The 20,972-nt window shown below is 37.0% G+C and overlaps 1 protein-coding gene across 14 annotated transcripts in view; it reads left to right on the forward strand.

The window, feature by feature from the left end:
* Positions 1 to 12,944, forward strand: part of RUFY3 (RUN and FYVE domain containing 3) — a 67,541-nt gene extending 54,597 nt beyond the window's left edge. For 4 of the 14 annotated variants that reach the window (XM_088791258.1, XM_019757083.3, XM_019757085.3 and 1 more), the window contains 6 exons: positions 3,713 to 3,832; positions 5,151 to 5,250; positions 6,958 to 7,028; positions 9,444 to 9,471; positions 10,217 to 10,285; positions 11,529 to 12,944. In XM_088791258.1, the coding sequence (XP_088647384.1) occupies positions 3,713 to 3,832; positions 5,151 to 5,250; positions 6,958 to 7,028; positions 9,444 to 9,471; positions 10,217 to 10,285; positions 11,529 to 11,672 (532 nt within the window). In that variant the 3' untranslated portion in view covers positions 11,673 to 12,944. Of the gene's footprint in view, positions 1 to 1,234; positions 3,491 to 3,712; positions 3,833 to 5,150; positions 5,251 to 5,617; positions 5,692 to 6,957; positions 7,029 to 9,443; positions 9,472 to 10,216; positions 10,286 to 11,528 lie in introns of those variants that run through there. The other 10 variants (XM_019757090.3, XM_088791298.1, XM_019757091.3 and 7 more) reach the window with 5 other exon arrangements.
* The last annotated feature ends 8,028 nt before the right edge of the window (positions 12,945 to 20,972 follow it).

A 20,972-nucleotide genomic window follows, 5' to 3' on the forward strand; every position in this document is an offset into this window, starting at 1 on the left:
AACTTTTAAATGTTTGTGATTCTGTTATTTTATTGTTCATCACTAAGTGTGAGGTGATGTAGGGATATTAAGGGCCCTTCTAATAACTAAGCTCTTTCTCTTCTCTATCCCATCTTCCTTTACTCTCTACTTTCTCCTTAACAGTTCTATAGCTTCCACTGTCACCTCCTGCTCACGACTCTTAAATTTGTCTGTCTCCAACTCTGTCCTCTGTCTGGAGACCAGTCTTGTGTTTTCATTCTCTGATCAGCTACTTCCCACCAGTATCTACAATTCACAAAGTGTATCCTAGGCTACTCTTATGGTTCTCTTTTGGTCTGAAACCACCATTTCTTCCTGGTGACTCAGCTGCCTCAAGCCCGAATGAGCCCCGGCACCCACTTAGTGTTGCTTGCCTGTGTTGCCACGTTTAACACCCACTGAGCACCCTTTTTACACTTGAGGAAAACTATACTTCGTGGTCCCTGGACATGCTTCCTATTTTTCCCTTCTATTTATTTTCTAATAGTTCCACCAGTTAGAAATGCTGTTCCTCTTCTCAGTCCCTTGTTCTTCAGGTACATTTTTACATTCGAGCTCAAATGCAACCTACCCAAACTTCCTCTGAAATTTCTTCCCAGTAAAAATAATCTGCCAGCCTGCCCTTGTTGGAATTCCCATGGCCTCATATCTATACCCGTCCATACTGCTTATAGCACTTCTCACTTTCTGCCTTACCTTATAGGCCTTCATATACCGGTATGTATCTTGCCTTCTGATGAGAGTGTGAGCTCCTTGCGGTTAGCTCACAGTGCCATGACTGTACAAGGCATTCATTTAGTAGATGCATGAATGAATGGATGAATGGATGACTTATTTAGGAGGGTCCTGCGTATTAATGTTAACTCAACAGTTATTTGCAAATTAATAAATAAGTTTGAAACTTCTTGTTTGGCTGAATTAAAAAAGAAAGGTATTGGTCTATCCAGGAAGTTATCCTAGTGCTTGCTTATAAGCAGATATGTGTTTATGATTCAACAAATCAATTTAAGGGTTCATAAGTTGTGTTTTTGAAATGTATCAAATTATTTTTCAGTGGGTTTTTGACTTGGCATTTAATGCGGACAGAACTAAAATAATGACGTCATCTCTTCAAGGATTAAGCTGACTTATTTATTGTCTTGCTATTTTTCTCTTTCCTGTTTATCCATTTTCTCATTTTCCTTTCACTCCATTTTTATTGTTATTAATTTAGTGAAAAGGATTTGGTGAAACAGGCAAAGACCTTAAATAGTGCAGCAAATAAATTGATCCCAAAACATCATTAGGCATTTCGCAGTTGGTCACCTCGCAAGTTTGATACCACAATTTAATTGTAAAAGTTAGAAATCTGAAAGTTATTACATTTAGGCTCTGATTTATATAAAATATCACCAAAAATTGACTTTGAATTTATTGGACTTTTAAAAAAACAGTTTAATAAGTAGGCTATGTTTTTTTCTTCTTTTTTATTTTCTCCCCAGAGTTAGAAAATTTAGTATAAATTCTTAATTAAATGTCAAATAAACTTTGCAAAATTACTTCTGAGTTGACCAATAAATAAATACTCCATTTAAAAAAGCCTAGGGAATTGAAGCTTTGTACATGATATCGATGCCTTTACAACCCAGTTCCTGACAAGATCAGATTCTAGGTGCATTGTCTCTCTCAGCGAGCCTGTTCTGCCATAAGGATGTAATGAACTAGAGGTGGCTACCGTATGGACTCGGACTCTTCTGAAGTAGTTCTGTGTTTCTTAGTCCATGACCCTTTTTCACTTTTGTTATATAGGTTTAATCCCCAAGTCAGGATAAGTACTTAGTATTTCACTACACTTCTATTCTCAGTAACCAAGACTGCTTGCAACTTTTTTGCCTTAGTGACTTTGGGGGCAGGAAAACAGCATCCTTACATTTCTTTAAAGTACATAGAGATAAAGTTAGTGATTAGGTAACTTATAATAACATAATAATGTGGAAGCTTGGGAAAACCCTCCTAATATTTGTCATCTTCTACCTCTGCCATTTTCCTGCAATTCCACTTCCTGTTTAGGTAGTTCGAAGAGAACAATTTTAATGAAGATACTCCTCTCCTATAAAAAAATATACAGTACACATTTTAAAAATTTATCCTGCTTTTCCTTTTGGAGTAAAGATGACCAGGTATAGACATGAGGGATTGTTTCCTGCTTGTCATTCCTCGCTGGAAACATTTGCTTAAGAGTTTCTGTTACTTTTTGTTCAGATAGGGGTTTGCTAAAGTTTCTAGGAAACTAACAGTCTAATTATTAGAAAACCATTTCAGAGTAGGAAATAGATAAATGATAAACTTATATTCTTTATTATTATTTAGTCTAAAAATAAAGATTCCCAGTAGATATCTGCAAACAATAATTACCAGGGCTTTTTTCTCTAAGTAACCACAGATCTAACCCTTTCTAGGCTTTACATTGTAAATAATCGTATATTACTTGGATGTTTTTTAATGACTTTTGATTTGGAGGTATAGGTTTTATATAAGCCTTCATTCCTTCGAAAGGTTGTGGCAGATTTTTCTCTTTTTTCTCATTCTGGTATGATTTACAGCATTTCAGCTGTTTCAGTGGGAACAAAGATAACCCCTTTGCTTCCAGCTCTTGAAATCCTTTACCTTCTTGGAAAAACAAAAACTAAGAGAGTAAGATAGACTTCATATATGCTTTTACAGGTCTTTGCAGACTTGAACCAAAGTCAAGTCAAAGAGCACATGACCAACCTCATGGAAGATCCTGTGCTCTCAACTTATTTTAGTCCTTATAATTTTGCACCTATGCTTATTATCTTCATCAACCTTTTGTGAGGAGTTGCCTTTCTATGAGCATTTAGAAGGAGTGCTCAAACAGCAAAATAAAACATTTTAAAAAGTACACATAGCATGTTTCCAAATTCTGTTACATAGAGCCCCAGATATTTCACCTGTTAGAACATGCTTCTTTATAGGTGCAAAGTTATAGGATATATGGAAGAAGACATTCATCAGAATCTTCCAGAAAATATGGTCAGGAATCTTATACAGGCTTGGTGCTGAATTGTTTGTCCACTTAGTCACACACCACTTGGTAGGAATAGAAAGGAAAAAGATGGCCAAACTCTGACAGAGGTTTCTCCTTATATAATAACCTGGGTAAGGGTTAATGTATAATGTCCAGTGATTTAATACAAACTGTGGTTTAGGGGAAGGACCAGGAAAATGTTCTAATTCCACATATAAGAAGGTAGTCGCCCACTTGCAAGTTCCAGTTATGTGTATAAAACAGAAATATAAAGTACCAAACCAATTAGGAAATAAAAACAAAAAAAGTGGATTTAACTTTAATTACTGTGTGCTTGAGATTGGCTTTGGATATGGATTTTCTAAAAAGTGATGTTTTGTTGTTTATCATCTAATGGCTGTAAACTGTAGTACTAGAATAAAAAAAAAAAATGGAAAATCACTTTTCCTCTGCCTGGTTCACCTTCATCTTGCTTTTGTTTAGAATTTTTTCTTCTCCATCTTTTTCCCTCATAATTTCTTCCCTTTGTCCTGAAGTTATTTTTCCTCTCTGTGTCTCTCCATGCCTTCTTCGTTGGGTTGTTTTAGTTTGTGTTGTGGACTCGGTCTTCCTCCCCACCATGGCTTTTGTTTTTTATCACAAGTTCATGTGGCTCACATCCAGATTGCGCCAGGCTGAGCGAGGCCGCCAGTCTGCTGAGTTGGACAACCGGCTCTTCAAGCAGGACTTTGGAGACAAGATCAACACTCTGCAGCTGGAAGTGGAGGAGCTCACCCGGCAGCGGTGAAGACAGGGCGGCTTGAGCTAACAGGGTGGTCATGGGTAATTCTAAGGTCAAACAGAGAGAAGACGGGACCCCGTGATCCAGCCATCTCCTGTCTGTCCAGTGTCCTTTCTCTAGAATTAGAATTCAGAAATTTTCACATACATTAGCATTCCCAAAATCTTGTCAGCATCCTTTGCAATCAAAGAATTATGAAGTTAGAACCCAAGTCCCCAGATGAATAGGAAGGAGTGAGAGAATTAACAGCCGATAGAACGCTAATAATAGTATTTCCTGAATTCTTACTGTGTGCCAGATACTTTGCTAAGTACCTCACATGCATTCTCTTCTAACATCTTCCCAAGCATCCTATTAGCAGGTGATCTTATCACTCCCATTTTCAGATGAAATTTAAACTGAGAGGGTTAAATTTGTCCAAATTCACACAACTAAGCCAATAAGTAGCAACATTAATTTAAAAACCTCTCACTGACTTCAAGCCCTTAACTCCTCTTCTGTCTTATCTCTCAAATGAGACTTGATTCTGTGCTAAAGCCACTGACTTCAGACAAATATAACTTTATTGTTGGATATAAAAGCACATAGCTACTAAGGACACTAGTGGAGTGGTTGAGGGTGTAGCTGGGGATTGAATACATAACTGTAGAGAGAGACCAGCTAATTAATATGAAATGAGAACACAATGTCAGTGCTTTCTTACTGTGTCTTGCTAAAAATACGTAAATGCTGTCTTTCAGTTATAGTAAATCCACTACTTGTCATTCAGTTGTCTGCAACTCTTCATTAAGAATTAATATTTTTTTTATTTTTACTTTTTTAAATAATTTTTCATTTTTTCAATTACAGTTGACATACAATATTATGTTAGTTTCAGGTGTACAGCACAGTGACAGACATTTAAATAACTTACGAAGTGATCACCCTGATAAATCTAGTACCCATCTGACATCATACATAGTTATTACAATATTATTGACTATATTATTAAGTTAGTATTACATATTGATATTCAGAATGATGACCCTCAGAGACTGGAAGATCCTAAAGTACATTCTTAACCTAAGAAAGATTAAGATGTTGTATGTATTTTAAACACGTTGTATGTATTTTAGTGTCACTGGTTTTATTATATATTTTAGTACTTTAAAACCTGGTGTGTGTGTGTGTGTGTGTGTGTGTGTGTGTGTTTGTAGATTAATTTTTTATTAATCAAGTGTTAAAATTTAATTATTGAACTTTAAGGAAAGGGCTTGATACTCTTTAGAGAATACAAATACACAATGCAAATGTTTCCTTTTCGTCTCCCGCCTGTCCCAGGAACCAGATTGAGTTAGAACTAAAACGGGAAAGAGAAAGAAGATTACAAAACAACAGGAGCATCCTCGGAAAGGGTTCCCAGAAGCCAGAACCCCAAATGGTAATTGTTAGTCCCGTATTCATTTTACTTAACATTTAGAGGCTACCTTGCTGGGCTGGACAGTTTCCTCTCATGGAGCACATGCCATTGCTACGGCCTAGAGTGTGTGGCTAGCAGGCCAGAGCTGGTGTGACCACACAAAAGCCTGATTCTTAGTGTACCACTGGGATGCTGTCTAACTTGATATCCTTTGGAAAGGGGGCATAATAACCACAATTTCCAGTGGCCCTCTTATCCCTTTTAATGTGCTAAGTAAGATTATTTTGGTTTCTTAACAAAAATATGTGTCTCTTGTACTTCTGCTGGCTAACATTTTTAATAATATGGTATAGTAATCCCACCTCAACCCTGAACTCTCCTTTAACAGAATTGTCGTAAATGTGGATTTGCTTCTGTACACTTTTTTCAAAATCATGAGGATTTCGTTTGAGCATACGCAAGGTACTTCTCTTGGAAAAATTAGTAAAAGAAGGAACTAGGCTTGGGGAAGGGAAAGTAATGTAGCCTAATGGTGAGGGAACTAAAATTGGATAAGATCCTCTCCGGGACCTAGAAAACAGAAGCCCCAGTCTCTTCCAATAATAAAATCAGAAAAGCATGAAATACTTTTTCTGTCAAAGACAAACACAAGGAAAAAATTACCTTCTTTGTATGTATATATAAAACAAAGCAGGTTAAATTTAAGCTTGTTATTTAAAATTTCTAGAGAATGAGCTGCTAATTTACCGGAGAATAGAAAAGAATGGTAAATGGAAATTTATTATGTAGTACTCATTACTACTGATGTAGTGGGCAAAGTAACACTCTCTGTGTAGCATGCTATCTTTATTATTTTAGTTTAGCAAAACTAGAATGTACTTATAAGGCCTTACAGAGATTTACTGAAATTTTGACCTATCTTATCTTGTTTTTCCATTGAGGCCTTACGTTTCTCCATCTTAAATTGCTCTGCAGTAGGGTTTCCAGCAGGGTCAGTATTGCATTGACCTCCCTTCCTTGATACTTGAGTAGTCTAAGAACATGCATTCTCCTTTTGGAGGCTGATAGCCAGCAGTTCAAAGCAGGCAGCCGTGTGTGTGTGCTACAGAAAGAATTTGTCCCTAGAAGCTGCCCAGACAGGGCTGAAGGGCATTGGTAAAAATACAGTTTGGGCCTTTACATTGGTCATTCAGAGTAGAAAACTCCTCGAGTTGTACACGCTGTAGAAGTTGTCATGGCATTGAGGCATCTACTTGATTGAGAGTCCAGGGGATTACACTGCTGGATATGGCCATCCTTGATTTGATCAGTTTTCCAGAGCTCAGCAGGCAGGGGGCTGGGGGTATAATACACGTGTGTGTGTGTGTGTGTGTGTGTGTGTGTGTGTGTGTGTGTGTTTATTTTTCTTCTAAGAAGTAATTGATACCTTGAGCCCACTTTGCAAGTAAATAGGATACATTCTGAATTTCATTTGAATCTCAAGAATTAAAGAAAATATCTACTGTGAAAACCATTTGTTGCAAACTCTATCAGAATAATTTGTTAAGAAACTACTTGGAGCAGAGAATAAGGAAAACTATCTTGAAAGTTAGTTCCTTCCCTAATAAAAAAACTGCTTAGGTTTGTACCCAAGTTAACACAATATCGGGGGAAAATATGTCTGCAACGTCATCATTGTTTACCATTCTGAATAATTAATAAATTGGGCCATTTTTTTTCTTTTTGCAGGATGGGAAGCACAAAACTCAAGAGGAAAATGTTAAACTAAAAAAGTCCCTGGAAGAAAGCAACAGGTGTTTGTTAGTAAATTATTAACTAAGATATGAAGTTATTTTGGGGTGATGAGAAACAGGGAGCTTTTGATATACATTGGCAATGACACAAGACTGGACACTGACTTGTGATATTAATATTCCAGAAAGACATTTTGAAGGGGAAAGGTGTAAAAAATAAACCAAGTAAATATTGTAACATTAAACCAAACCCATATAGTCCAATTCAGAAAGGAAAAAACAAAAAACGGTGATCAAGCTGTTCTCTGACTCTTCCCTGGTTAATGCCCAAACTCAAATTATCACTTAAAAGATTATTTCTGTTCTTGGGTGTATTGGTCTCACAAGAAAAGAAAGCACAAGTCATAGCATTTCCTACATTCTTAAATGTACTTGAGTATGACTTGTTTCCACCTGCATGCTAAGTGAAAGGCAGCTATGTTGCAAATAAATCTTCTAATTTCTCTTACGTCCTTTCTCTTAAGGGTCTCAAACAGTTTGACTTGATTCCTTTTTCTTAATTCTTCATCTGATTTGCTCACTGTGAAGGGCATAGGACCAGCAAATTGACTTTCATCAATTATGTTAGCAGGTAGAAATATAACAAAATATTACATAGTGCCACTAAAAAAATGAAGGCGGTCCACCTATTCGATGTTCTGGAAAAGGCAAAACCATGGAGACAGTGGTTGTCGGGGTGGTGGTATGGATGAATGAATAGGTGGAGCACAGAGGATTTTTTAGGACAGTGAAAATACTCTGTATGATAATATAGTGATAGATACATGTCATTACACATTTGTCCAAACCCATAGAATGTACCAACCAAGAGTAAACTCTGAGGTGAACTATATGGGCTTTGGGTAATTACGATGTATCAGTGTAGGTTAATCGACTGTAGCACATGCACCATTCTGGTGCCAAATGTTGATACTAGGGGAGAGTGGATGGAATATATGGGAAATCCCTGTACTTCCTGCTCAATTTTGCTGTGAAACTAAAACTGCTCTAAAAATAGAAGTCTATTGTAACAACCAAAAAAAGAAAAGGTTAGTAACAAGGCAAGATACCACAGAGAGGGTTTGAGAGAACTATGCAGTGTGTATTTCTGGCATCTGTCCGTGTGCAGGCTTTGGTGCCTTAAGGATGAGGTTGTGTGTCATCTGGAGCAAAAGGAGCTGCTGGAAAATACAAATCACACAGTGCAGAAGGGCTGGTGATGCAGATACATAGCCTGCACAGGCCTTCCTCACCTCCAAGGCCAGCATGGTTCCAAAGCCTTTAAATTTACTCCCAAAGAGCATGGCCTGATCCAGGACCAACCTTAAATGACAGTCCATCGAACACATCATATCAGCATGGGCCAGGAGAGGGAACTACCTAGAAAGGCCATAAAATGAACCAGGACTGAAAAGTGCCTTTCAGAGTCAGCCTTTTTCCAGACTAATCAAGTCATTTACCATCAGGAGCGTCTCACATGCCAGGTTGTGATTTAGGCCCTGGGAATATATGACAATACTTACTTTATATCTGTATTGTGCTCTGCAGCTTGAAAATTTATTGTCTCCTTACTAATTTAATTTTCTTTACAAAAATGTAATCATCTTTTCCTACTTTACAGATGAGGAAACTTGAGAGCACAGAGAGGCTAGCTGGCACACCATGTTGCCTCTACTTATCCTGTCTTCTCGTGTTAAGTCCCTTGTCTCTGCACTATATAGATAGCTGCTTCCAGGGCCTATGGTTGTCAGAACTGCAGTCCTAAAACATACCCAGGCTTCCTGAGATTGTGGTCCAAGGAACAGCTGAAAAGCTGGTCACACTGGTGGTCACACTGCCACTCAAAAGAGAATTGGAACCACTGTACATCTCTGGTACATTTTCCCTAGAGCTGAAAGCAGACTTTGCTTTCCTCTTAAGTTCTATTTCAAATTGGGAAAATCAGGGTTTAGCTCAGCTGGGTCTCCTGAAGAAATATTTCAACCTGAATGGTACTCATCTGACAATCTTATTCATTACCCTTTCCCTGACTAATTTGCTGAATTTCACATTTTTAACTATTTGGGGGAGGGGACTAATACATGACATAATGAATAGATTTCTATATAATATCAGATAGGGGGAAAAGCTATTAAAACAGGGCATATGGCATTGGCCATTGGAGAAAGGTTGGGAGAAATAAATGCTAACTATTTTCTAGGTAGTAAAAAGGAAATATAAAATATAACTCCAAATCAATTTTTAAACAGGAACCATACTGTAGATCAAGGATCAGATTCTAGTAATAGATTTAACAACCAAAGTTTCCTCACCTTGGAGGTCAAGATTAGTGGTTATGTTGGTCCCTAAAACAAGGGAACCATGGTATGCCTTTTTTTGTGTGGTTTTGAAATGATAAATGTGGAAATATAGTAAGTTGCTGTTTTTAATTTTCCATTCCAGGCTGCAGTCTCACCTTATGGATGAACAGGTAATTGAGTGTCCTGTTCTAAAGCATCTTGTATAAATTATGAAGTTGGCTGTACCATGCCTGGCTGTAAACAAGGCAGCATGGGAGGGAGATGAATGTACACAAGCCTCTGGCCTGTTCTTTTAACAGTGTCCTGAACAAACATTAATTTGCCTGAAACTCCCACAGGGAGTAGCACAGCTTTGAAAAATTTACTAAGTAAACAACAGTTCTCACTTATTTGAAATTCTCTTTCACGTACTATGAGATCTATAAAATGGAAAGAAAAAAAATATTTCTTGGTCACTTAGAAATAAGCAAACGTCAATTGTTATAAAATACTTTGCAGATAAATAGTACATGACAACCCCATGAAAAAGATGATTAATGCTACTATGTGAGACCCTGTCATTTATCTATTAGGATATAAAATTAAGCCTACTGCTTTCCCTTCTCCATGGTAGAGTAAGACAAGAGGGATGGGGCTTTAAAAAAAAAAAATTTACTTTATACTTTTATACTTGAGTTTTCTTTTTATAAATAAAATCATGTGTTACTTTATTATGAAAATTAAAAGAGCTCCAAGGCTAATGATAGTATTATCAGAGTTGTATTAAGATAGTGTGACTATATATAATTTGTTTCTTTAGTTTCCAGATAGTATGTAGTGTGGTTATATAATTTTTGTAACTAAAAAAATGCATATTCTGAAAGTATTAATATTTCTGGGGCTAAGGGAAACTAACCGGCTCGCTTTGTGGTTTAGGATCAGCAGCTGCTTTCTGAAAAGCCACAGATGTGTCAGCTATGCCAGGAAGATGGCAGCCTAACACAGGTAACGGTGATGGGAAACAAACCCCTTCCAATAATAGGGACTTTGCTGTGTAGAGTGCAGAGTGGGGAGAAAAGCAAAAGGAGCAAGCATTTATTGTATACCTGTTTTGTTTTGTTTTGTTTTGTTGTAAGTCATGTCGGTAAATCCCTGTGGAAATAAATATAAACAGCTAACATAATTTAAAACAAATGTAAGTTTATAAATAAATATTTATTGAGTGTCTACTTTATGGAATGTGCTATTCCATGTGCTGGAGAAAGAGTGAATGAAAGTGAAGACCAAATCCCTGTTCTTGTGAAGCTTGGGTCCTCTGTGCCGTCAGATGAGAGCCCTGGGTTCAGAGATGTTAAGTACATTTCCCAGAATTACTCAGGTCATAAGTGGCAAAGCCCAGATGCAACTTGACTTTGGCTCCAAAGTCTACACTCCTTCCAGTACTCCCTGCTGCTTAGAACAGATAAGATAGGTTTGGGGAGGTGGGTTCATGCAAAGTGCCTTAGTATGTGAGGAAAATTCCTCCCTGCCTTTCAAATATAAGTGAGCCTGTACCTCCACTGCACCCTCAGGAAGATGAATAGTTTGGGAGAAAGTGGCATTATTCATAGGGGACGATCTTTACAGCCTTGATGTGGGGACTCTTGCAGCTGTGTGTGTACCACCCGTCCACAGCCTTACAGTGACGCTGCCGTAATAACCCACGTGCCATCCTACTGCTTGGCCTCTGGAGACTCAAAATGCTTCATTAAAACACTAATTTCCCTGCACACAGGATGCAGGAAGCTATGCTGCTGCTGCACTGGTGTCCCAAAGGACGTGCTTGTAGAGCATCATCGGTGTATCAGGGATTATACTTCTGTTCATGCTCAACAAATGTTTAAATCTTAGGTTGGCTACCCAGTCCATTGCGGGGTCGGTGCCTTCCTTACTGGGAGGATGCTTAGGTACTTGTAAACTCGTTTTAGAATTAGCCCACCTAAGTGAATATAGTGAATGAAAGTATGTTTTCTAAGCATTTGTGTATTCTCTGTTCTTACTCTGTGGCACTGCTTCTCTTCATTTAGAACTAGACTGTAAGCTGCTTAGTAGACAAAGATCGTGTTTGGTGACATACTTTCTGGCGCATAACAACCATTCAGTCGATACTGATTAGGTTTGAGCGTTTCCCTTGTTTGGCCTTTTACATCGCATGCATCCATATGCCTTGCTCTTCAATTCCCCACCTAACCTCCTCTTCTCCTTGTAGAATGTGTGTAAGAACTGCAAAGGAACCTTCTGTAGCGCCTGTTCAACAAACGAATTGCCTCTTCCGTCGAGTATCAAGCCTGTGCGAGTTTGCAATCCCTGTCACAAGCATCTGATGAAACAGTATTCCACCAGCCCATCATAAGACTGGAGGCCAAGACCTGGACCAGGATGTCTCTACCTGTGTGAGGTGCCAGGATCCTCTGCAGCCCAGACCTTAGCCTCAACTCAAGAGTTGAGAGGAATGATTTAAATCAACCAAGTCCAGGGAGAAAAGGCAGGTTGGGGTGCTGGAAATTTGCTCATTTTCCCTAATGAACTCTGAATAAAAATTACTCTGTTGAGCCTCTCTTATAAACAACCCCATTTTGAAGGGTTTTTTTATAGCATGCCTTTGGAAGGGCTACTCATTTTTATGAATAGTGGTGATAATACTGGGGTAGATATAATAGGAGAGAAGATCCATAGATAAGAATAAAAAGGAAAATGATCATCTTCCTCTATTAAATTTGCAGATTCAAGGGGGAATGATAAATATTAACTGAGATCAAAATGACAGATGTTACATATTTTCCCGGTGCTGCTAGACATAAACATTGTTTCCTCTTCACCCCACTAAACTACCTCTTCTTTAAAGTATCTCTACCAAACTGTGAACCCAAACTCAGGGAAAAGAAATTAAAGAGTAATATAAATTCTGAATGTACTTAAAACAATATTGTAATATATTATAGTTTCAGGACCAGCAAATTCTGGTCCTGACTTACAAGTGTGTTCATTATCAGAACAAGGAGGAACATTGCCTGTCTTTCCACTTAATGACTTCTAAAGTAAATATCTGTCCTATTCAGAGTCTCCTGCTACGAAACAAGGAAACTTCCCCAGTCCCTCCCTCCTCTCCAAGTCATAATGGAAATTGTTAGGAGATTTAAAGATGGGGTTTGACTTTTGAGAATAGGAAGTATTGAAAGCAAAGCTAAGTCCAGTGTAAAATTTAATTTGTCCATGTTAGCTCGGAATATTTATTAAATTCTTCTTGCATAAGGGATCTCTTATTCTGAGCCAAGAATTAGAACTGGTAGACAGTTTCTTGGGAATTATGATACTCAAACATCTTTTATTAACAACCCTGTGGTGGAAAAGAGCCAAGTGCATTCAGCATGGAAAGGAAAGAAATGGTATATGCCGTTAGGATATTACATGTGCCTAGATTGTTTGATTCCAGTTAAGACCTAAGAAGATATGATTCTGTAAGTGGTTTAGAATTCTGGGGTGGAAACATCCTGGAACCTTGATATTTAATAAATTCTGTGTCCTGAAAAGGGTTACAGCCCAGGAAAAAGTTATTTCAGAAGTCTGGCCTGTTACTTGGTGAAGTTTTGAGAGTACTAATGAAAAATAAAATATAATAATTCTAGCTTAGTTTGTTGTCATTTTTTTCCCTTTAAATGTTTATTTTCCGTGATTCTTCATTTTCCTTATTTTTAGCTACTTACATGTGCTAGCAGCGTTTTAGGTGCTATAGATGATCTGGGGAATTTAGGAATTATCCTAAATGAGCAAAAATTATTTTATAATTAGTTTTGAATTAAGTAGAAAAGAGGCACGCTGTTCATGGATTATAAGGTGGAATAAGTAATTAGCCATTTGAGATTTTAGTTTGAATTGCACATAAGCTACAAGGTTTGACAATTAAGTTCACGAATTTGTTGCAACAATGTTGCTAGCCTTTTGACATCAGAGAGATTGTTCATTGTGAATTTGTACCAACTGGACAGTTAACCAAGTTTACTATTTGGAAGTGCTGAAAAGGCTGCGTGAAAAAGTTAGACGACCTGAACTTTTCGCCAACAATTCATGGCTCTTGCGTCACGACAGTGCACCAGCTCACATGGCACTGTCTGTGAGGGAGTTTTTAGCCAGTAAACAAACAACTGTATTGGGACACCCTCCCTACCCACCAGATCTGGCCCCCAAAGACTTCTTTCTTTACCCGAAGATAAAGGAAATATTGAAAGGAAGGTATTTTGATGACATTCAGGACATCAAGAGTAATACGACGACAGCTCTGATGGCCATCCCAGAAAAAGAGTTCCAAAATTGCTTTGAAAGGTGGACTAGGCACTGGCATCAGTGCATAGCTTCCCAAAGGGAGTACTTTGAAAGTGACCGTAGTGATATTCAGCAATGAAGTATATAGCTCTTTTTGTAGGATGAGTTTGCGAACTTAATTGTCCAACCTCGTATTTAGCCTTTTCTTTTTAAAACAAAGCTCCAAAAATCTTTTTTTAGTAGAGCTGTCTACGAAAGCAAGGGGACCAAGTTATGAATACGTTGACTTAATATTAGGCCTATCTTTCTTAAAAATTGTGCTTTCCACCATTTACAATAGCATCAACAAGAATATCGTATTTAGGAATAAACTTAACCAAAGAGACAGAACACTTGTACACTGAAAACTACAAAACACTGAAAAATATTAAAGATACCAATAAATGGAAAGACACTTCGTGTTCACGAATTGGAATACTTGGTATCAAGCTGTCAGTACTACCCAAAGCTATATAGATTCAATGTAATCTCTAGCAAAAGTCCCAATATTTTTTGCAGAAATGGAAGCTTCCTTCCTAATATTCATGTGGAATCTTAAGGGGCACCCAAATAGCCAAAACAATCTTGAAAAAGAAGAGTAAAGTTGGAGTTCTCCCATTTCCTGATTTGAAAACTTACTACAAAGCTACAGTGATCAAAACTGTATGGTACTGGCATTAAGGCAGACATAGAGACCAATGGAATAGAACGGAGAGCCCAGAAATAAACTCTTACATATATGGTCAAATGATTTTTGGCAAGGGTGCTAAGACCACTCAATGGGGAAAGGACAGTCTTTTCAACAAGTAAGGCTGGAAATACTGGATCTCCACATGCAAAAAAAAAATGAAATTGGAACTTTATACCATATGCAAAAATTAACTCCAAATGGATCAAAGATCTGAACATAAGAACTATAAAACTCTTAGAAGAAAACATAAAGGTTTATGGCATTGAATTTGGCAGTGGTTTCTTGGATAAGACACCAAATGCAAAAGGCAACAAGAAAGATCAGCTGGACTTCATAAAAATTAAAAACTTGTGTATACATGGACAATTCTGTTGTGTGAATAACTTAAAAGTTTTACTCCTTGGTTTTCAATCTTAAAAAAAAAAAAAAAAAAAAAAACTTGTGGAAAAATTGGAACCCCTGTGCACTGCTGGTGTTAATGTAAAATAGCACACCCACTGTGGAAAACAGTATGGTAGTTCCTAAAGAAATTAAACATCAAATTACCATATAATACAGCAATTCCACTTCTGGGTGTACACCCAAAAGAAATAAAAGCAGGAACTCAAAATATATTTATACATCCATATTATTCACAATAGAGGTGAAGCAACCCGGGTCCATCAACCAATGAATGGATAAGCCAACTATGGTAGATCAATATTAATACAATGAAGTATTTGGCCTTAGAAAGCAATTCTGACACAAACTACAACACCGATGGAACTTTATAAGTGAAATAAGCCAATCAGAAAAATAAATATATGATTCCACTTGTATGAGGTTCCTAAAGCGATCAAATTCAGAGACAAAGTAGAATGGTGGGGGATCAAATATATGGTGATGGAAAGAGAACTGACTGGGTGGTGAACGCACAATGGGATTTATAGATGATGTAATACAGAATTGTACACCTGAAATTATGTAATTTTACTAACAATTGTCACCCCAATAAATTAATAAGATGGTGGTTGCTGGGGAGTGGGAAAACGGAAAAGTTCTGCTGATGGATGGTGGTAGTGTTTGCACAGTATCTGTACTTGATGCCACAGAAATGTACACTTAAAAATGGTAAAGTTTGCCGTGTATATTTTACACAATATTTTAAAATCATGTTTTGCAGGATAGATACAGAAAATAGGTACATGTGCATATGTGGGTTGGTACATAGATATAATGCTCTGTGTGCTGAGGGGATTCAGAAGCCGACACCCCAATAGCAATGGAACACCCAATGACCAAGTTTTCATCAGAAACCAAAGCTTGGTTTCTAGTAACATTCTCCAATAAAGGGAACCAGGGCTCGTTGGAGAAATGGCTGACTGTAGGTCTGGGGCATCTTGTAATGCCACATAGAAAGGAAGTGCTATAAAAGCCAAAGGATGAGGCTGAATAGCAAAAGCACATAGGAACCAACTGAAAGCCCCCAAGGACCAAAGCTGAAACAATGTGAGCAACAAAATGTATAGGATTTTAATCCAAAGTATTAAATAAATATCCACGAGTCCATATTGATAGAGGATTAAATAAATGGAGAAGTGCAGAAAAATTCCAAATAATTTATGTAACTACTATTCCCTCAAGGAGATGGAGTTTAGCTCCCCACATGTTGAATGTGGGCTGTGCTTAGTAGCTTGCCTCAAGAAAAAGAATATGGGAAGAGAAAAAAGGACTGTATAGTAACCTAGCAAACGCTGTCTTGGCCAGGTGATCAAAATTCACATAATCAGTGATTAAGTCATGTTGATAATATGAATCCTTGATAAGATGTAGTGAGAACGACACCTTTGCATGTCATTAGACAAACCCAGTCTAACCATGAGAAAAACCTCAGAAAACCCAAGTTGAAGAACATTTTACAAAACACCTGATCCTTATTTGTCAAGGTCATCAAAAACAAAAAAGCCTGAGGTTCAGGAGGTATGATGACCAAATGTCAAGTGGGATCCTGGAACAAAAAGGATATTAGGGAAATGCTAATAAAATATGAATGAAGTGTTGAATTTAGTTACTGGTAATGTACCAATGTTAGTTGTGACATATACTGTAGCAATTAAGATGTCAACAACAGGGAAACTAGAAGAGGTGTGTATACAGGAATTCTTGCAACATTTTTGTATATCTAAACCAATTCTGAAACAAAGTTTAAAATTTATTTGAAAATAAATGTTTTCATATTCAGAACTATAGCTCTAACCTAATAGAACTTGACTGAACTCCCTAGATGCAGTTTATTTCCAAATAGAATTTGATGATTTTCCTTCACACGGGAATTTTAAATCAGATTTATAGCTCAGCATAAGGTCCTTGGTACATTATTTATAGTCATTATAAAAACATATGATGAAATTCTTAAAGGGAATTAACTATTCTGTGAAAGGACTCCAGGTATGGCCTAGTGATTTTGAGGTAGCTCTCAGGACCACTGTATTATAGCCTCTTTTCAGTTTTGCTCAACAGAAAATGCCAGTCCTTTTTACAGAATTGCATTTCAGAAGTGGCCACTTTTTTATAGTAAAACGTCTTTCTAATAACAACCTAATATATCCCCCTACATGTTCTCCCAAGTCATATCTTAATGATTCTTAGGCATTTGTTGGGTGGGGATTGTCAGTTACTAAAGTCTTCTGTTTTATTCCCTACATTCTTGAGAACAGTTGGTTTTGTTAACAATTTGATTACTTTGGTATGAGATTTTTGTAAGCATGTCAGCCTACCAAGTCAGAAATCAAGTATCTCACAAGCACAATTTCTATACCTAGAGTTAGACAAATTTTATTCAAAGTGTATTATCTTAAAATGTACAATTAGTTAAGAACAGAACCAGTGACTGGTTGTATGCATTGCTGAGGACGTCACATCCTAGCAGTTAATAACTAAGCTTGGCAAAGATAGAGAACTCTGACCTCCAGTGGGCAGGAAGGTAGAAAAGCTATGCGTCTCCAGGCAGCAGTAGTGCCTTACCATTTTGGGGTGCTGCTTTCTGGCACAATAGTATCACTCATACTCATAAGGTTTATCACAAATAATTTATTCTTGTAAATTAAGGTTAAAATTTAGCCTCGTATTAACACTTGTATTCCATTTGCTTTGAGAGGACAAGCAATGGATGGAATTACAGCCAGTCTACCAGAAATTTTGAATAACTGTTTCTTTTTTGTTCTTGGTCTTTATTCCCAAATGGCATTGTCAAAGTGGCAGGAAGGTTGAGAGCCTGTTTCAGTTAGAACGAGGTATGTTTTGGGATAAGTCCTTGAATATACCTGTGATGTTTCACCTGTGAACTTCAAATTTAGTCTGGATCGTTTGAAAAGCTTATTCTTGTGTCTTGGTGATCCTTGTGAGTTCCACTGAGTCCATCTATATTCTAGCCTACCGTGGTTATACACCTCCATACCTTATCACCAGGTGCTTTCAAAATCATTTCACTGGGATGTTCTAACTCTTACACAAAACCTAGAAGCTATAAAAGGGGAGATTTAAGAATTCCACCACATAATTTCTGCCATAAGCAGAGACAAATTGGGGAGGGAAGGTATTCAAAGCTAGCTCATTACAAGAATCAAGGGCTCCTGCTAATTAGTTAAGGAAAAGACCAAACACAAGGGAAAAGTAGTCAATAAACATCACAGAAAGGCAATCAGAAAAATTCAGATTATGGAAACCTCTGCAGGTTAATTTTATTTCTTCAACAAAGGAAAAAGAAATGGAAGAGGAACATATAGATTAAAACAGGAAATAGGCATTTCAACTTCATTAAAGAAGCTATTTTATTGGCTAATAAGCTTATGAAAAAATGCTCAGCATCATTGATTGTCTGGGAAAGCAAATTAAAACCAGTGGGATACCACTACACACATAATGGCTAAAATTACAGGATGACACCACCAAATGGTGAGGACGCACACCTTCTGGAACTCTCATATCGTTTGTGGATGTGTGAAATAGGATGGCCACTTTGGAAAAAGGTACATCAATTTGTAGCACAACTCAAAATATATCAATCTTATAACTCAGGATATTCTGTTAAGTACTTACCCAAAAGAAATTAAAACATAGGTCCACAAAAAGGCTTGCACAAGAGGTTCATAGCAACTTGATTTATAATAGCCAAAAACTGGAAACAGCCCATTGTCATCAGTTTTTCACCTAACAAAAGGTTAAAAAACGGTGGCATATTCATACAATGGAATACTACTCAGCAATAAAAAGGAACAAAGATCTGAAATACATGGGTGAATGTCAAAACACGCTGAGTGAAAAATTTATAAGACTACATAATGTGTGATTCCATCTATATGAAGTTCTAGAATAGGACAAACTAACCTATGGTGCAAACAAACTCCTAACAGGGAGAAGTACAGGAACCGACTGGGTAAAACAAACTTTCTAAAGTGATGGAAACATTTCATAACTTGCTAACGACTGTTCACTATCAATTTTATAAGGAAAACTCGTTAATCATGTATGCCAGAAAGCTTGAGTTAAGTACAGACACAACTTACTTTGAGAAACATAAAGAAAAAAAGACAGATTGGAGGACACACAGATAAAGAAAATACGGCAAAATGCTACTTGTAGAATCGAGGTGGTAGGTATAAGGATGTTTATAATTGAGCTTTTCTGTATGCTTGAAATTTTATATTAAAAGTATTGCAGGAAAAAAAGAAACAGTCACCAGTTGCAATGTGTGGACTGCTGTGTAGATCCTGATTCAAACATACTTTTTTAAAAAATGACATTTCAGATATTTGGTTGTAAGAAATTAGTATTTTTAGGAATGATGGCATTTTTAAAAATCCTTTTTAAAAAGAGATGTATACTAAAATACATACAGATAAATGATGCTGTCTTAAATTTGCTTTAAAATTAATAAGTAGATGGGGATTATAAGAGAAAAGAAAAATGGGAGAGGATGTGAAGAATTCACAGTAAAGAAAATCCAAAAGCTCTAAACGTGAAGAAATGCTACCTCATTAAGAGAATACCATTGCATGTGTTTTTTAACCTGTCAAACTGGCAAACAATAGATTGCTAATACAGTGTGCTAGTGAGGGTATGAGGAAATGGGCACTTGCATTGCTGGTGCAAACTAAGAAAAAATACATAGATGTAAATTTAATTTTAGATATAAATTACAAGTGCACATACTCTGACCATTTATCTTACAGAGAAATTTATGTATGTACAAAGTGACATAAATCTACACACAGTAATTCATTTCAGCACTATAATCGCAAAAGATTGGCAACAATTTACACGTTCATTAATGACAGCCAGGTTCAACTACATACGTTTGGACTGTACCATCATTTAAAAAATGAGATCAAATGATCTTTAAGATGTAATGAATGGAAAAAAGATACAGAATAGTATGTATAGTATGCTGTAATTTATATTTTAAAAAATAAATGTTTATTATATTTGCTTATCTATAGTTAACATCACTGAACATTTACATCAGAAACTGGTGACCGGGTTACCTGAGAAGCGAAAGTAAGTAGCTGAAGTACAAGACGGGAGGAAGACTGTTCACTGTATACCCCTTTATATCTCTAGAATTTTATTTCCTTCAAAAAGTAAAATATGAACAATTTTAAAATTACCCCTCTATTTACATTCAAGGCTTAAGAATCAAACTAAACCTTCTTATATCCCCTTCTTAAAATTCAGTATGAAAACCACCAAACTAAAAAACTAGGCCAAAAGATCTAACAGACACCTCACCAGAAACAAGAGATTCAAATAAAGATATAAAAAGACACCCAACATCATATGCCACTATGGAATTACAAATTAAAACAACGAAACACCACTATACACTTACTAGGAGAGCTAAAATTCAAAACACACCACCAAACGGTGACGAGGATGACTTGCTACAGGAATTCGCACTCATTGATGGTGGGGATGCAAAATGGTACAGCCACCTTGGAAGACAGTTTGGCAGTTTCTAACTAAACTTTCTCTTACCATATGATTCAGGAATTGCATGTCTTGGTATTTACCCAAAGGAGTTGAAATGTATGTACACACAAAAACCTATACGTGAATATTCATAGCAGCTTTATTCCCTTCCTATAAATTTCAGGTTATTTTCTAATGTGCTGAATTCAGGGGGTAAAACTATTCCTAGTACATTAAAGACAATTTGTTTTCAAAGCCCCTGGAATTTAGGTCTGCTTCTACTCTGCTAAGGTAATACCATTCTCTACAATACAGGTCCTACCAATTGAATGTGAACCCTTTCACGTAATTTAGGGAAAAGTCTCAAAACAATGGAATATTTTAAATTATAAAATGAATAGACTATAACCCAGAAAAAAATCTCCAAATGACAATCTGCTAAGGGACTGTTTAGAGCATGTGGACTAATAATAAGCAGGGTCATTGCCTCCAATTATGGAGACGGAAGCGGCTTTCTCCTGCTTCTTCCTCCCTACACGTCGGATGTAGTGAGAAGGGTTTAGAGCCTTCCACTCCACAGCGGACTCAGTCTCCCTGCCCACCTGGAAGAGCTCATCACCCAGGAATAGAGGCACAAATATTCTGGTCCTGCGTCATTCTCTGGTATCAGTGAGTATATCAGATAAGATCACAGTCTTAAGCAATTTCCTCCTTGGT

Source organism: Rhinolophus sinicus, chromosome 1 (assembly GCF_057876585.1).
Source record: "Rhinolophus sinicus isolate RSI-liver-muscle chromosome 1, RSI-T2T, whole genome shotgun sequence".
Taxonomy (NCBI): Eukaryota; Metazoa; Chordata; class Mammalia; order Chiroptera; family Rhinolophidae; genus Rhinolophus; species Rhinolophus sinicus.